At 45.5% G+C, this 17,711-nt stretch overlaps 1 protein-coding gene across 1 annotated transcript; it reads right to left on the reverse strand.

Annotated features, from left to right (window-relative positions):
• Window positions 1–1,062: 1,062 nt before the first annotated feature.
• Window positions 1,063–13,641, reverse strand: LOC308492972 (uncharacterized protein; the record flags this gene model as incomplete). The annotated part of the gene is given in 4 exon segments (XM_081038519.1): window positions 1,063–2,031; window positions 12,463–12,608; window positions 12,668–12,702; window positions 12,704–13,641. Coding segments are annotated over 4 exon segments (2,088 nt in total).
• Window positions 13,642–17,711: the final 4,070 nt, after the last annotated feature.

Genomic DNA, 17,711 nt, shown 5'->3' on the forward strand with positions numbered 1-17,711 from the left:
TCTGATTTTTAAAAGTTGTTGTTAAAAACATTTTCCTGGATATAATTAGCACAGCTTCACTTTATATTTTAGGATGTTTAGAGCTTAATCGTTAATTGTGTGTTATAAGATCAGAGCAAAATTGTCACCAGTGGGGAATTGTGATTCTTGTTGAATAGCTCAGCTTACCTCTGATGTGTGTGACATGACTTCTAGTGAAGCACAGGTTCTGAATACAGCCCTCAGTTTTCACAAGAGGATATCCTTAGACCTGACTATGTAGAAAGCTGTATTTGAGGTCCTGAACATTTGACTTTTGGGCCAGCCATTTGCCACCACTGCAAGTCTGAGAGGGAAACACACAGAATGGTGTCCACGTGTCTCATACATGGTCCCGTCCTGCACAGCAGGGCTCTGGGGATCCTTACTGTGATTTTGGGTCCATGTCCCTAGTGAATCCCCCACCTACTGAGCTGTGTGAGTTGCATGGGTGACCTTTGTACGTATGACTTAAGGCCGGTTTGATGCCGTGGACACAGGGACTTTTGTAGCTTATATCCTCCCCCTTTCTCACTGATTGCAGGAAAACTTAGACCTATAGTTGTAAATTTGAGCAAGGAAATTGATTTCTTGGCATAAACTTTGTGTACTGCCCTGACTTCTGATTTAATCTTTCTTTCTAATTCATATATGCCAGTATATATATATATATATATATATATATATATATATATATATATATGTTATATATATACATGTATACATACATATATATAACAGGTGTGTGTATATATGTGTGTGTGTATATATATGTATACACACACACACACATATATCCGTTCAATTTTCTGTAGGGTGTACCTATTTCTAAATTATAACTTACATTTGAAAAAAAATAAGTCAGGAACCAAAAACAATCCAGAGATAAAATTCCGTTTCTGTATTACCTCAAAGGCTGGTAGGGCCGCTTGTGGTCCCTCCACCTGCTGTCTCAGTTGCGTGCCCATATGTGCACACACGTGCACACGCACACATTGTATGGAGCGCAGCTCCACTGCCCGCTGCCTTCAGGGCGCGGTCCTCTTAGGACAAAGTCACGTGCTCGTGCTTCCATCCAGAGCTCCTCCCCAGAACCCGACGCAGCGCAGCCTTCATGTCCTTGTTTCGCAGGCTGTAGATGAGCGGGTTCAACCAGGGGGTCGTCACGGCATAGAAGAGCACCACCACCTTGTCCTGCGTGGCTGAGTCGGTGGAGCTGGGATGCATGTAGGTGACCAGGGCCATCCCGTAGGACATGGAGACCACAGCGAGGTGGGAGGCACAGGTCCCGAAGGCTTTGCGGCGCCCCCTGGCATCGCGCATCCGCAGGATGGCGGCCACAATGTGGGCGTAGGGCAGCGAGACCAGGCAGCAGGGTACCAGCAGCACCAACACGCTGGAGGCCACTATGACTACCTGGTTGAGGGTGACGTCCACACAGGCCAACCTGACAAGTGCCAGCGTCTCGCAGCCCACGTGGTTCAGCACGTGGTGCCCACAGGTGGGCAGGCGCATGGTGATCGCCATCTCGACCACAGAATTCGCTGTGCCCACCAGCCAACAGACAGCTGCCAGCACCACGCAGCACCCAGGGTCCATCGCTGCCATGTAGCGCAGGGGGTCACAGACTGCCATGTAGCGGTCATAGGCCATTGCGGCCAGCAGTAGGAACTCGGTCCCCCCCAAGGCCAGCGAGGAGAAGACCTGGGTTGCACATCGGGTGAAGGAGATGGTCTTCTTCTCCAGCAGGAAGTGCACCAGCATCTGGGGGACCACACAGGAGGTGTAGCAGATGTCCACCACCGAGAGGTTGCAGAGGAAGAAGTACATGGGCAGGTGCAGGCGGGCGTCCAGTCCGACCAGGAGCAGGATGAGCCCGTTGCCCAGCAGTGTCAGCAGATAGGTGGTCCCGAACAGGACGAAGAGTCCAGCCTGGGTCTGCCTGTCCCTGGAGAGCCCCAGTAGGACAAACTCATCCACCCAGGTCAGGTTGTCCTTCATGGAGCGGATGGGTCAGGCTGCAAGGGGAGGGGGGGACAGGTTCCTTAAACTAAGGTGCTTAAAGGAGATTGCAGTGAAGATGCTGGAGAAAGGGACATTTTGGTTCTCACACTAAACTGCGAGATCCTCAAGGATAAAGTCTCTATTCTGGCCGTCCTTTTATGTCTAGGATTCAGCCCAGTTAAAAGTGTCTGAAAGATAATTTCTCAATGCAGAGTGTTGCAGAGTGTTGGAGGAAAGGGAGAAAAAGTGATAGAAGGCAGAAAAAAGTAAAAGAGAAAGAAGCATGAAGACAGGACGCTAGAAAGTAGATCAGGAGGGAAGGAAAGTGGAAGACATGGAAAAAAGAAAGGATGCTTTAGTGTGCGAGAGCAGTGGGTAAAGTATTATAATCAAACACTTGAGATCAAGGGGGGGTACCCCATTTCCTCACAGTTATTCCCAAAAGACTGAATTCAGTTGCTCTTCATGTTTTTGTTAGGGTCTAATCTAGGTTACTGCCTAGAAAGGATCCTCTCATATCATTTTCATTGAGATTATCAGTCCAGATGAAGTTTAAATCTTTGAAAGCAATATCTGTTCAGCCCCTGTATGTGCCAGGGGCTGTGCTACACATGAGACACCTGACTGTGTACAAGAAAGACAGAAGCACGAGTCCAGCTGCCTTGGTTCTTATCACTTAATCAGAAAGGCAGAGATTAAATTAATAATTATAAAATTAATTACGAATGAGGTTAGTCGTTAGTTAATTAAATGTGCAGCTATAATAAAAGGACCACAGCAGTGATGCCTTCCTTTTCAATAATGTGCAATTTATATAGTACACTGCAGGCATTTATTTAGGTGTTTAAGTAAATGATTAACAAAATAATGTCATGAGACCATTTGGAAACCAATGATACTCACATATTACTGCTGCGTATGAAGTGACTGAAATCCACTGAATTTTTTTCAGAGAGACTGAATTCTTTTTTCTCAACTAAGATTGCTCTGGGTTATCTCCCTTCCGACATGTCGACCAACCCTCTATAAAAATAGAATTAAAGGCCATCAGTTTTTCTTGATACAAATGGAATCTCAAGGCAAATTTCCTGCTGTTAAAATAATTAGTAAATTAATTAACTCATTTATTAAAAATATTATTGAATATATGAGGCACTCTGCTTTCAGCAAGGTTCTAGGAAATACTGCCGTTCAAAATTAGGAATTTGTGTGTAGAAAATCAGTAATGCCACAGAATAAAAAAAAGACTTTTTTAAAAATTGGATCTTGGTAAAATCTGTGAAAATCAAATGAGACATCCCAAAAAAGGACAAATACAACATATCCAGGTTAAGAAAACCAGAGTAGAGCTATGGAATCAAATACAATGGAATTGAAAAGCATAATCCAATTCAGATTTCTTCTGTCTGGGAATAGTGGCCTGGACTCTTATTGGTGAAGGCAGAGAGAAGAGAACCTGAATGGAGCAGGCATCTCTTGCCTTCTATTCAGCCCTGGCCCTGTAGTAGTCAGAAGGTGTCACCATAGAAACTGCAAAGACTAGAAAGTGGCTTCCGGGTCTCAGGGTTGGAGACTGGGTTCTAGGGCCAGAGGGCGGTAGCTAATGGAGGGCTAAGGTTCAGAGTATGGCCCCAGGGAGACAGTGGCTGCCCACGGAGCCAGGTCCTTGTACCAGCAGAGGAAGTAATTCAGCTCTGTTCTACTATGATCCAGAGGCTGCTATAGCATACTGAATTCTTACCTTCATAGTCACTGTCATGGATAAAAATCCCTTCAGAAGGGCTCTGTTACTATATAAAAAGATAAAATATGTTAGAAATGAAAGGAATCATAGAGATCATGTTTCCCGTCCATTTCATTTTACAGACAAGGAAACCAGGACTTTTTTTCCAAAAAAATTTTGATGCTGTTTTTAGAGGATGATAAACTTTTTATTAACCAATAGCTTTGTCCTCTGATATTGGGGGTAGTTAGAGAATTTCATTCCACTGTGCTTGACTTAGTGAATATTTACTGGGCACTGAGTAGCGCCTGGTCCAGTGGCAGGTCTAGTGGCTGGGGTAACAGGGATCAATACAGCCTCGTCTCCTTGTTCAGGCACTCAGCCTGGCAGGAGGACAGAGAAAGTGAGTTAGGAGGATAGAGAAAGTGAGTTATGATCATATCAGGGTATTCCGAGGAAACTCAATTATAAAGTCTGGTAACTGGAGACATAGAGTTGGAATATGGAAATAGCCAAGCAATATGGACAAATAATGAAGTAAAAGTAAAGAAACAACTAGTCCATTTGCTTCTTGAAAAAAGTAGGAGAGGTTTAAGGTGTATGGAGATTGGTGGTAAGGAGACCTGGGTTTCAGCCTGTATCAATAAACCATCTAGGCATCACTATAAATCACTACCTTTTTGAGCCATAGTTTCTTTGTCTGCACAATGAGCAGGGAAACACCAAGATTTCGCCCAGCTCTAAAGATCGGCAACAAAAGACTATACATAAGCTGTAGCTCAAAGCAGTATAAAAAGGGGAAAGTAATTCATCAGTCTTTGATCACTCTATGAATGTATACCTGGTGAGACTAGAGGCAGTAAAATATTATGGGTGAGCTAGGTTTGGGAATAAAAGCATTCATATCATACCTAACTCTTTGGGGAGGTGTTAATGAATGCGACCAGGCTGACTTGATAACTAGAGGCTAATGAAACAGGGGCCGTACAACTAGAAATGAGAGAACCAGTTAGGTTAAGGCTGAAAGCCTTTGGCCTTCTGATACATGTGCTTCTTTCTAAAGTTGGTCCCAGATATTTCCTGGAGTGAGGGAATCCTTAACACCAAGTTTTTCACCAGATCAGGGTCCAAGCGTCAGAAAAGATGGGGTCATGTCTATCTTTGGTCCTTATACCAATCCCACCCCTTTTCCACACCTTCTTCTTAACTCCAGCATAGTGCAAATGCCTGGAGGCCAAGAAAAGAGCCTTGTCTCTTTTGACCTCCGCTCTTCAGTTCTTTGAATGTGTATCTGTAAATACTGAGCACTTCAGTTTATACTGTTGAGTGGAGGACGGACCATGATGGAGAACTCTATAGAGTGGCTCGCAAAGGAGTTGCATAGTCATGGGAAGAATCAAAGAACCACAACCCGTGAGAAAACCAGTGGAGGATTCCAGGGCAGCCCTGGGTGCTCCCAGGGATGTGGGGTGTATCATCTCAACTTCCCCATAACCTTCCCCGTGCGGGACTCACTGAGGGTCAGTGCTCACCTATGCACAGAACTCATGTGGGATAGCTCTGTGTTCCGAAGGCTGTGGATTTTGATTTAGGTGGATTTTGATTTAGGTGACTCAGGACAACTAGAAATTTGGAATTAATAAAGACAAAACTGTATTGATCTAATATTCCCAAAGCATTAACGGTTATATTAATACCTACTATTCTCCATACAGTGTCCATCATTCATGTCCTCTATTTAGCTCATCACCCCTGCCCCCCATGGACAGGTTGGGCCTTCAGTTTCAACTCCATGAATTTCCAATGAGGAGATGCTCAGCGATCTTCTCCCCACTGGTTCCTGCAGTCTCTGTCCTACATTTTGTATCTCAAGCCTGATCTAGCATTCAGCTTCTTCTCCCTGGCATTTGGCCTGGGTTGCGCATCATTCTGTTCTGTTTCATTTTCCATAGATGCAACTGACTGTGGGTCCCTGTGGGTCCCTGTGGGGCTGTGGGTCCCTGTGGGCAGAAGAGGGAATGAAGGAATGTGGCCATGACAGGTCTGACTGCAGGACCAAGCTATTGCATGCCACTGAGATTGTGATCACTAAGCATAAGGCAGGGGAGATATTTTGCTAAAAGAACCTGTCGGATTCTTTTTGAGAGGCCCTTCTCAGTTCCCCTCGCTTGGTGTGAGCTTAGTCCAAAAGGAGGACCTGGGTGTGTGCCAAGTCCTAGGGAGTGAGAAGAGGAAGACATTATTTTGTCAAATTCAGAACAGTGCTGTGAGGGAGGCAGAGACGTGGCCAGTGCTGGACAATTGGTAAAGAGCCAGCTGAGATGAAAACCGAGATAAGATCTGCCTGATGTGTCAGAATGTCAGGCTCTGACATTCTAACCTTCTCTACACAGAGGTTAGCGGAAGGCGAGGCAGTATCTTTCTGCTTCAGGACCTTTTCCTTGCCCCAACTGAGCAAAATGATGTTTCTTAATGACCCCCAAAAACTGCAGAAAAGAAGAGTTCTGGCCGGGTGTTTCCTGCTACTCTTAGATACAACTGGCTTCCTGGCCTTTAGATAAGGAAGCTGATTTGCCTGTCTTTCTAGAATCTTCTGGCTCACTTCTGGGCCTACGTATTGGCCTCCATTTTGCCCTAATGTTTTGGATCTGCGGTAGGTTGAATAATCCCCCTCCCCATGTCCACATCCTAATCCCTGGAATTTGTGAATTTCACCTCAGGTGACAAAAGGGACTTTACAGATGTGATTACGTTAAGGATTTTGAAATGGGAAGGTTACCTTGGCTGATCCAGGTGAGCCCAATATCAGAAGGGCTCAGAGGGGCCCCTCTGTATCAGAGAGGGCAGGAAGATTGGAGTCAGAAAAAGGAGATGTGATGACAGAGGCAAAAGTTTGGAGGGATGTGAGGAAGGGGTCACAAGCCAAGGAATGCAGGTGGCCACTTAAAGCTAAAAAGGCAAGGAAAATGGTTCCTCTGAGACCTCCAGAAGGAATAAGCCGTGGCAACACCTTGACCTGAGCCCAGTACAATTGATTTTGGACATCTAACTTCCAGAATTGTATAAAAATAAATGTGTGTTGTTTTAAGCCACTAAATCTGTTGTAATTTGTTAGAGCAGCATTAACATACCAAAGCAGGTCCTAATCTCTTCCCTTTCTCTCCATTCCCTGGTTCCTCTGACATTAGTTCACAGTTAATGACCTTCCTGCTTTGTCCTCCACACCTTGCCTTGTCTTCTTGCATCTGACTTCCTTCTCCCTCTCCATGTTTGTCCCTCAACCTGTGGTCTCTGTTTTTGGAATTGCCTGATCATCAGCTCTCCCAGTAAATAGTGCAAATGAGAAGCTCTGCCTTTTCTCCAAATAGATGGTTCCTCAGCTGGTCTTGAGTTCCATGATGAGGGATGCCTCTTGCTAGCTCGGTTTAGAGGGGTCTCATGGGAAGTGCGGGACTCTCTGTGCTTGAGTCTCTTGACTCCCTTGGCCAAATGTTGGGCTATCTCAGGACACAATTCACAAGAGCCCAATGACTTTCTGATGGTCCAGGTCCCAGCGGCATTCTAAGTCATGATGGCTACTTAAATATCTGTCACTGGATAGCAGGAGATCTTTACTCTTAATTGTTCCCTTCCGTTTCTCCAAAGGCTCTGCAACTTGATAAAGATATTAAAATAGGTTCTGTCTCAGTTTTATCTTTGTATGAGAACAATCAGATCAATGCTTCTTACCCAGATCTTCCAAAATGAAATGTTTGCTTACTTCTGCAGAGTTTTCAAAGAGGATTTCTGAAATCAATTGTTGACTCTTGTCCCATCCCCTCAGCCCAGTATGAAGGGGTCGAGATCGGAGAGAAGAATTTTTTGGAGAGACTTGGTATTCTTTGGCGTTTGTCCTTCTTTACCTGCATGGATGAAGGATGGCAGGGTTTCCCCTCCACCTTAAGCCATTCATTCTCTTATACCAGTTAATATGTACCCCTTGGAGTTTGGGGAGCCTAAGGGCTGGTAAGAGGAGCTGTGGCTAGAGAGAGGCTTGAGAAGGCAGAGTAGAGGCAACAGGGCCACTAGGAAGTGAATGGCATTTCTCCTGGTGGTACAGCACGGGTGCTCAAGGATTTCTTGTGGACCAGAGGTGGGCTCCATGGAAGTGAGCCAGTCAGGTGTCACTTTGACTCTCTCCCAAGGGTCTACTCGGATGGGAAATGTGACCCTAACAGAGGGGGTGGACCCTCAGATACCCAGAGGTTGAGGGATAAACTGCATGTGGTCAGTGGAGGGGAGAGAGTGAGGGAAGGGGTTGGGGGGTGGGTCAGAGACTCTGCTGCACCCTGGGTAGCAGAAGCTGTTTTGTCTACTTAGCAGACCATGACCTGGCTGGAGGCAGCAAAGTCTGCTCGCTGAGGATGTAGGTTCCAAACTTGGAATGCCAACATCTGAATCTTGGCTCCCACCCTATGCATTTATGATATCGGGTGAGTGAAAGTCTCCATTGCCTCAGTTTCTTCCATTGTAAACTGGGGAGAATGATAATATCGGTTGCATGGGGCTCTTGTGAGGATGAAATGAGATAATCCATGGGAAGCATTTGGCCTAGTGCCTAGTCTATGGTGAACCCTTGACGAATGCTAGGTATTTTTATGTTTGCAAGACTTTCAGCACTTTAGAAGAAAGGAACTAATTAAACCAATGAATCCTACAAATAAGAACGAAAATTTCCCCTCACACTTTTACTTCTTTTGAGCCTTGTAAATTCAACATTTTCTTGTTTTTCTCTTTCGCAAAATGCAAGCTGTTCCAACAGTTCTCTACATCAAACCCAATGTGCTTTATGTCACCCTTGGGATTTGGTGAGAGGTGTTTGGGGAATACCTTTGGAGAAGCTTCACTGGTTGGAGTTGCTCCTCAAGCTTTGCATTAAGTGCAGAAAGCTTCAGAGCTCCCAGCCTGTGGTGCTGTAGATGGCAGCTGGGGGCCATCCCGAAGCAGAAAACAGATTCCAGCCCAGGAGGCCTTCTGGACAGTGGGGTGGGCATAGGGACACTGAAGCTAGAAGGGAGGCTAAAGAGGACAGTCAGTGTAACGGCTGGGAATGGTTATTCACAGAGGCAATAAGAACCCTTTTCCATCTTGCCTTTTTTCCTATTAATAGTGAACTTACTATCAGGGTCCTGAAAGATGGGTGGAGAGAGGAGAGAGATGGGTGCTGCCCTGAGAAGCAGCCATACAACCATCTTCCCTCTCTCCATCTATCCCCAAGTCCAGTGGGAAAAAAAATCCAAAGAAAATCCGCCAGCTCCCATAAGAAAGATGACTCTCCAGCTCTGATCTTGTTAGATGGGGGTTCCACCTTTCCTTATCCTGAGAAAGGAAAAAAAAAAGACCTTCCATTTGTATTGTGTTTGAGCCCATTCAGGGAATGTCACAGTTACTATCTCATTTGAGGAAGGAGAAAATTGAGGCTGGATTAGGCTTCACGGGGTTTGCCTGATGTCAGGTATTTCCCAAGTCATTCCAAGGGTTCTGACACCAAGGCTTAGAATAGGTTGGCTCTTTCATTTTTAAAAATTCTAGTGGGAGAAGCACTATAATCATCACTAATATCATCACCATCAAACATATATTAAAAATCCTACTCTACCTGTTGGAGGTAGCAGTAAGATCGGTGGAATAATTTTGAAGGCTTCTGCTTACAAGAGATGTTTATTCCGAGAAAAACAAGGTATCTTTTTCAAACATCCTTGAAAAATGATTTTAAGATATCTAGGTTGTCCAAATATTTACTCTAAAGTTCTAAAAAACAACAACAAATTATTCAATATTACTAAAGCTAGCGTATTATTTTTAAAAGTCAAGTTTATAATACCAGGTTATATTTTTCTATGACCTATATGTACCTTTTATGGTTGGGACACTTGCATTAAGAATAGGTACCTATTTGCACATTTTATAAGGCATTAGAGTATTTCACTACTTAAATTATTGTTAAAGTTTATAATATTTTTATGATACATTTTTGGTCATGTAGAGGATTAATTTAATAATAATATTTTTAGTTGGAAAACTACCTTTCTATTTATAATATTGTCCTTTTTTTAAAGTTTGTTTTTTACTGAGGTATAATTGACATAACATTAGTTTCAGGTGTATAATGTAACGATTTGGTATTTGTATATATTGCAAAATGATCACAATCAGTCCAGCTCATACCCATCACCATTCATAGCTACATATTTTCTTTCTTGTGATGATAACTTTCAAGATCCACTCTCCTGGCTACTTTCAAATCTGCAATACAGTGTTATTAACTATAGCCACAATATTATTCTTCTAGGAAAATATGATTTATGTGCTGACATACTTTTTAGAAGTAAATTTCCAAGAACGTTATGGGTAAAATGGTTTACTAAAAAAATTGGGAGTGGATTTCGCTGCTGAAGCTTTTCATTTTAGCTACTCCTGCAGCAAAATGTTTTATCAGTGATAAATGACTTTCAGGTTGAGTAGTGACATTGGACAAAGCTGAAATAGGCCCATTTTGCAAGCATAGCCACACCATTACTAAAGCTTCTTTCTCGTAAACTTCTTTCCCTTGCCTTATGTCCAGGATGGAACTACATCCTCCACACGAACCATAAATCCCAGTGCCCTGACAGGTAATTGATTTCACTGTGGAGTTCCACGGGTTGAGGGAGGAAGGGCTACCTTACCCATCACACAGCAAGCCTTCCTAAAACTCACCCTCAATGTCTTTGATCTGCCCCTGAAATCCCTTTTCCCAGGACAGCTGCCTTCCTTCCCCATAACTCAGACTTCCTCAATCAGATGCCCATGCATGATTTTGTTTCAGGAGTGATGTGTTGAAGTAGGCATACCGTGTAGAGAAGGAAGTGCTGGAAGCAGCCAGGTTCTTGGGACAGAGAGTCTGGTATCTGGTCCCCATTGTGAAATATGCTCTGTCCCTAACAGCAGAACTGTGGGGTCCTCAGCAGAGCAGTCATGCTACGTGGTATAGGCAGGATGCTGGCATCACTGCCTCCACGCCCAACTCTGTAGCCCTCCTAGAGTCTACAGGTCTTTTCATATCCCTTATAAATGATTCTTCTGCTTCATTTACTTGAGTGGGTTACTATTTATTTATTTATTTTTAATTCAGCCCACACGCTTGATTGATCTGCCACGTTCATCCCCCAGGTCAGATCTCAGCCTTTCCAGGCATTTCACTCCACTAGCCTTTCCATCTCAGAACTCCCTTACAAGACAGGAATGGGAGGCAGAGGGAGAGCAGTGCAGCCCAACAAAACCTGCAACCAAACTTGGGACCGTCAGTTCATCCAGGAACAACCACAATAAAAATAAGAACAAAGATACAAGTACTGGCTGGGGTCTGGCGGTCATTGCGTGATCTCTGGCTCTGATGTATTTCTGGACATGGGCTGAGTAGTTTGGTTGCCAGATCTTGGCACAGAATTTGGTGCTCTTTGGGCTGGATTAGACATCTCTAAAGTCATCTCTGGCTCTAGCTTCATATTATTCCAGAAAGAGTAGTATCATTTGGCCCAGTTGATGATTCCATCCTTGAAACTGTCTTTCCTTGGTTTCCACGACGCCATGCTATCTTGAATTTTTTCCTGTTTTTTTCTGATTGATCTTTAAAAAAAAAATCCTCTGTACATTCCTCTTTCTCTCCTTAGCCTTTATTTTCATTGTGAAAGTATTTGTTAAATACTTATTTATTAAATACATATATATGTATAAGGAAACTATTTGATGAAAAGTAAAGGTCTGTGCCACCTCTGTCCTCCAGACTCTTACTTTGGTTACAAATATGTGTGTGTAAAACATATGAAACATACGGGCACACACAACATGCACACACATTATATTCTATGTGCTTTTAGATGTAAATGCTATCATATCGTAACACTGATCTATTTACTCTCTCATTAAATAATTTCCTGAGCAACTACTATATGCTAGACACTGTTCAGGAATGGGGAATACCATGGTGAGTAAAGTAGACAAATTTCATAGAGTTTATATTCTGTGGGGAGGAGCAGTCAATTAAAACGTTAAAGAGAGTGTCAGATAATTTCCAATGATGAGAGACGATTGAAAATTAAAGCATGATAATGTGAGAGAGGGCAGAGAGGGAATATTATATGGGGTGACCAGTGAAGGTCTCTATGAGGAGTCAATATTTCAATCAAGACAGTGTCTGAATGCCAAGGAGCCAGCCTGTGACTAGAGCTTTCCAGGAGTGGAAATAACCAGAGGCCACAAGTGAGGGTGTGGCAGAAACAAGAATGACTCCTTAACGCATACAATTATGCACCTTGTTTATATATACACACACATATGTAAACAAGGTGCATAATTGCATGCATATATGCATTCATGTGAGATGATTCCAAGTCGGCCACAGATAAAACTGCTTCATTTTTTCGCTTTGTTTTCTTTGGCAGCTGCATAGGATGCCATTCTAGGGCTACACCATTATTTAGCAGTCACATACTGGTACTTAAACCATCTCTAATCTGTCGCTGATCCACGCAGGGCCCACATGACTGTGTTTTGAGCATGCACGTCTGCCCTGTCTGCGGACTCCCGTTGGCGGTGAGTTCTGCCTGTTGCGCCCACCGCCTTGCCCATGGGAAGACCTCAGCAGGCGCTTGTGGACGCCCCAGATGCAGGTCTAGGGTTGTGATATGCGTCCGTACCACAGTCTTGGGCCGTTTTAAGGGAGGGGTGGAGGGTGAGGCAACTGCTGGGAGGCCCTCCTGTGGCCCTTTTCCAGGCTCTCTTTCCTGCATCGGGACCTTGAGTCCCCCTGGTGGCGTTCCTGATGCAGATACCTCCTGGTAGCCTACGGTTGAGGGAGCATAGGCGCCCGTTCTGGCCCGGGCCCTAACTGCTGTCCCTAACGGGGCTCACACGGCCTGTCCCCGCCGTTGGCCCGGACGCCAGCGCCCCAGCACCCTGCGGATGGCGTGGGTGATCTCGCGGTTGCGCAGGCTGTAGATGAGCGGGTAGAGCAGCGGCGTGACGTTGGTGTAGACCAGCGCCAGCGTGCGGTCCCGCCGCGGCGTGTAGCTGGCCTTCGGCCGCACATACATGAAGGTGGCGCAGCCGTAGTGCAGGAGGGTGACGGTCAGGTGCGAGGCGCAGGTGGAGGCGGCCTTGCGCCGGCCCTCGGGCGAGCGCAGGCGGCGCAGGGCCGCGGCGATGGCGCCGTAGGAGGCCAGGATGAGCAGCAGCGGCAGCAGCAGCAGCAGCACGCAGCTGCCCAGCAGCGGCAGCTCGTCCGCGTAGCTCCGCGTGCAGGCCCGGTGCAGCAGCGCCGTGATGTCGCAGAAGAAATGCAGCAGCAGGCGGGAGCCGCAGAACGGCAGGTGGAAGACCGCCGCCGTGATCCCCACGGACACCAGCAGTCCTCCGAGGCAGCAGGCCAGGGCCAGTCGCGCGCAGAGCCCGGGGGTCACCACGGCCGCGTAGCGCAGCGGGTGGCAGATGGCCACGTAGCGGTCATAGGCCATGGCGGCCAGCAGGAAGCACTCGGCCCCGCCCAGCGCCACGAACATCTGCATCTGAACGGCGCAGCCCAGGAACGAGATGGGGCTGCCCCTGCGGAGGCCGGGCGAAGCCAGGTCGGCCAGCGAGCGGGGCACCACCACCAGCGTGTAGCAGAGCTCGATGGATGACAGCTGGCACAGGAAAAGCAGCATGGGCGGCCGTCTGGGTACCGAGGCCACGGCCACCAGGATGAGCAGGTTCCCACTCAGGGTGGCCAGGTGCACTGCCAGCAGCAGCAGGAAGAGCGCCAGCCTCAGGTACGGGAACTCAGAGAAGCCTTGGAGGAGGAAGCCGCAGGGCATGGTGGCGTTGCGGGGGCTGTCCATGTGCCGGCCCATCCGGAGGCACCTGTAGGAGTGAAATGAGGGGACGAGGAGCTTGTGGGGTATCACCCTCTGGCCCTACTGGTGGACAAAGGGCCAGGTGGAAGTTGGAGGGCAGGAGGGAGTAGTGGTGGCAGTAAGGGGCAGAGGGTTCAGGGTTCACGAGCCCATTCCCAGCCCCCCTCCCTGGGAGGGGCGTCTTGTTAAGTTCAGAAAAATGGTGCAGGTTTTTCTACCCCCTGGACTGGAATTCCTATAGCTGCTTTCTCAACATACTCTTTCCAAAGAAGCCTTGAATGTAGGCCCTTTCCTTACACTGCATCATCCAGACCTCCTCCTACAAAGAATTCTCTGCCTTCAGACTCCAGTTCCTATTCTGAGGGGCCTGGCCTGTGTATCCACCAGGATTGTCACCTCAGCCGGAGCTCCCCAAGGCAGGAAATGTGTCTTTAATCGCTGCTTCTGTTTCCTCCACCCTGCCCTAACTCTTGTCATTTCTGAGTCGCTTCCTGTGGTGTGTCTCAGAATCACAAAAAACGTAATGCAGATGAAGACCTCAGAGATCACCTCGTACCGCTGCATAATTTTAAAGAGAAAAATACAGCCAGCGGGGGTGGTGAAGGGCTGAACTGCTCACAGAAAATGACAAACAGAATCTGCCTTCCTGAGGCGGAATCCAGAACTTGCCATGACCACAAATGAGGTTGTAAAAAAGGGCCCTGGGATCAGTGGATCCGAATGATTCAGCCTTAAATAGAGACCCAGGTCTCTGCAGGTGCTGAAGCAGACGGAGGCTTAGGGACCTGGGGGTGTTAGCAGGAGGGCCTCACTGGGTGCCTCGGGAACAATATGTTCCTCACGTTTTTTATTACCGTTCTGTCAACGTGAGAAAAAGTGATGCGTATCTGTTCTATTATAACTCGCCTTTCTGAGTGAGCAGTACATTCCAAAATTGCCCACTGAGCCCAGTTTCTCTCCAAGCATTACCAGTGAGTCATTTGCAGACAACATTTGGAAAACATGGATAGCATGTAGGTCGGCTGTGCTTGTTTATAACCCTCTGGAGTGGGGGGATATGAGCTAGTCAGAAATTCAAGGCCATGCAAACTGGAGGAGAATATTGGCGTTTTCCAGTAGTTGTTGATGATATCTCTTATTTCCTTATCTCTCTCTTTTTCTTTCTTTATTAATTTTAATTGTAAGCTTGACTAGTATTTCCTTTTAGTGATGCTGAGTCATGGTTTCTAATCAATGTTGGAAATGGGATTTGTGTATAGTTGTTGTACCACGGAGGGTAATAGCAATGAAACTGGGTCAAGGGCAGGTTACATTGAGGAAAGAACTGGAAAGAATGCAGAGAGCTTGGTTTTTGCTGGCTAACGTTCCTTTTTGAGAAGAGAATTCCGAGGATTTATATTTATTGGTGTGGCCATGTGCTTTTTCTTGTCAGCTGAGGGGAGCGTGTTCAAATAGATGTTTGCAGTCTTATGGAGGATCAGTAGGGTGGGGTGGGTCTGAGGGAGGTGGAATCACTTCCTATGTGTTTTAGAGCCTTCACTTATTTTTTGGGGGAGGGGCAATCTTCAATCTATTGAGCAAATTTAACAGAGCTCTTTTTGCTGTGTGCCTCTTCCTTGCCAGTGAAGCCTTGTTTGTGCTAGAGGTTCGGGTAGGATGGAACTGCTGAAGGACCCACAGTAGCTCTCTTCACTCTGCCTCAGCTCACCTCCTCTTTACTTCTTCCTTTTTGTCTCCTTAGAGAAGCAGGGGGTGAGGGGCCAGAGACTGAAATGATCTAGTTCTTTTGCCTTCGTGTTCATACTGCACAGAAATGGAGATGACAAGAAAGGCCAGGTGAGGGTACCAATAACTATACACTGAAAGTATGTCATGTTTTACAAACAAGGCCCTGTGAAGCAAGTCCAACAGTCAAATAAACCAAAAGGAGACTGAGTGTTTCTACTTGATAAGAGTTCCTAGGAAGATTTGCCATAAACTCTAGGAATGTATATTAGAGATGTCTTTTCTCTGGGAGGGGGCAGGGGAATAGACACTTCCAAAACTTCATGATTTGGTCCATTCAAAACCCAGCTCCACCCTGCTACTAGGAGAAGCTGCAGAGGAAAAAGAAATGACTGCAGGTCTACCTGAGCCCCCACTACCATCACCACCCAGGGGCAGAAAGGCAGATTCTCACTCTTCCAAGTGATTAATGATATCAACAACAATAGCTATGCTTGAAAGGGTGGCAGGCCAATGAGCATAAGGACTTTACAGTCCTAGCGACAACCCAGTGAGGTAGGCAGACTCTTATACTAATCTTACAGATGGGAAAATGGAGGCCTACAGGAATTAAATGTCATGAGCTAGTTAATGGTAAAGTCAGGTTTTATACCCAAGCAATCTAGCCCTTGATATCCCTGGTCCTATCTTCCATAGAGTCTTCCTTACTTACACCTCTCCTAAAAATGCTTCCCACATTAGACATATCCTACGCCTCTTTCCACGTCTCTTACCTCTCCCTGCCTAGGAGTCATCTGTACTCTGCGAGGTATTTCTGTTGTCAGATTTCCCTTTGCTGACATTTCTCTTGAGGACATGTTGATGTAAACTGTAATACAGATAATCTGAGATAGCAAATCTAAAAATAATTTCTCCTTAGCTTTGACATTCATCACTGCTATTGTTACTGTTCTGGCAGATGTGCTCTCCTCATTGTGTGAGGCTCAATGGAGCATCACAAAGTCATGGCTGGCTGGTGGCCTAGGACATCTGCATGTCGCTGGGCTGGGGCTACCGATCTGGGCTTTGATTTTCACTGCGCAGAATGATTAAAATCATCTGTTATAATGATGTTGTTTAATCGGTCATTTCAATAGTCAAGGAAGCACTTCTTAAGAGAGGTGATGAAATGGGAGATTTGAGAGGCAGACAGGTCAGGCCCCTCTGGGTCTTGAGGATTCCATAGATTGCTGAACTTGGATGGAGCTAGGTCAAACGGTCTAGACCCTCATGGAGGTTATAGCAAGTGAGGCCCAGAAAGGTCACACAACCAGCTTGAGCCATGGCCTCTGTCTGTCCGTCACAGAGTTCATCGAGAGCCCAGGTCTCATAATTCCTTGGTGACGGTCCCATTTCTGAAAGACTTGTCTTTCAGAGTAGACCTGAGCATATTGGTTAGCATTACTAAAAGCACCAAAGGTGAGCAAGCTCACAGGCAAATCAGATCACTGTCCCAGAGGATGTTAAATTTAGGTTATAAATATGCCTCAATTTCCCTAACTTGACTTAACAACCTGTCAGGGGCCTCTGGTCTAAAAATTAATACAAATTGTTCTGGACTCTATTTAAAAAATTTTTTTTAAAAATATGTTTATTACTATGAGCTCCCAGTACACCAAACAGCATTAGTAATGTAAACTTTGATAAAAAGGACTTTTTAGCTCAGAAAAGTAAGCTTGAAGATCAGAAGTACAACGAATATGTAAATCTTAATGGGAGGTGTATGTATGCGACCATCTTTCTGGACTCCATTTTCATCCAGTGCTTCTTGGTAGAGAAAACTCATACCATACATTCAAAAGATTTTTTTTTTCCTTAACCATTGGTGTAGTGGAAAGAGTCCCCATAGTTTAATTTTTGCTTTGTTATTTGCTGGATGCTTGATTTGGGGTGGGGATATCTTAGTTAACACTTCTAAAGCCTTGCTTCTTCACTATTAAGTGGAGGTAACAAAGGAGGGACTTTGTGAGAATCCCATGAGATCCAATGTAAAAACTAGCACAAGACCCCATACATAGTAAGCACACAAAAAGACTGAAAAGCATTCTCATCTTTTTATTCTTTCTGACTTGACAGACTTAGGTCATTTTTCCTCTGAGTATTTATCTTTCCACCATGAAAATCTCCTCACCCGTTAATTACATCCTTTCATGTGCTTTCCTAGTGCTGTTTCTGTCTTTCTGGGGTCCAAGAAGCAGAGGTGTGTATAGTATTCTGAATTTAGGAAATTCATGGGGAGATAAGTACACATAGATACAGATAGATCTGTCTGTACATTTGTCTGTCATCAT

The sequence above is a fragment of the Rhinolophus hipposideros genome, assembly GCF_964194185.1.
Source record: "Rhinolophus hipposideros genome assembly, chromosome: 25".
Lineage (NCBI taxonomy): Eukaryota > Metazoa > Chordata > Mammalia > Chiroptera > Rhinolophidae > Rhinolophus > Rhinolophus hipposideros.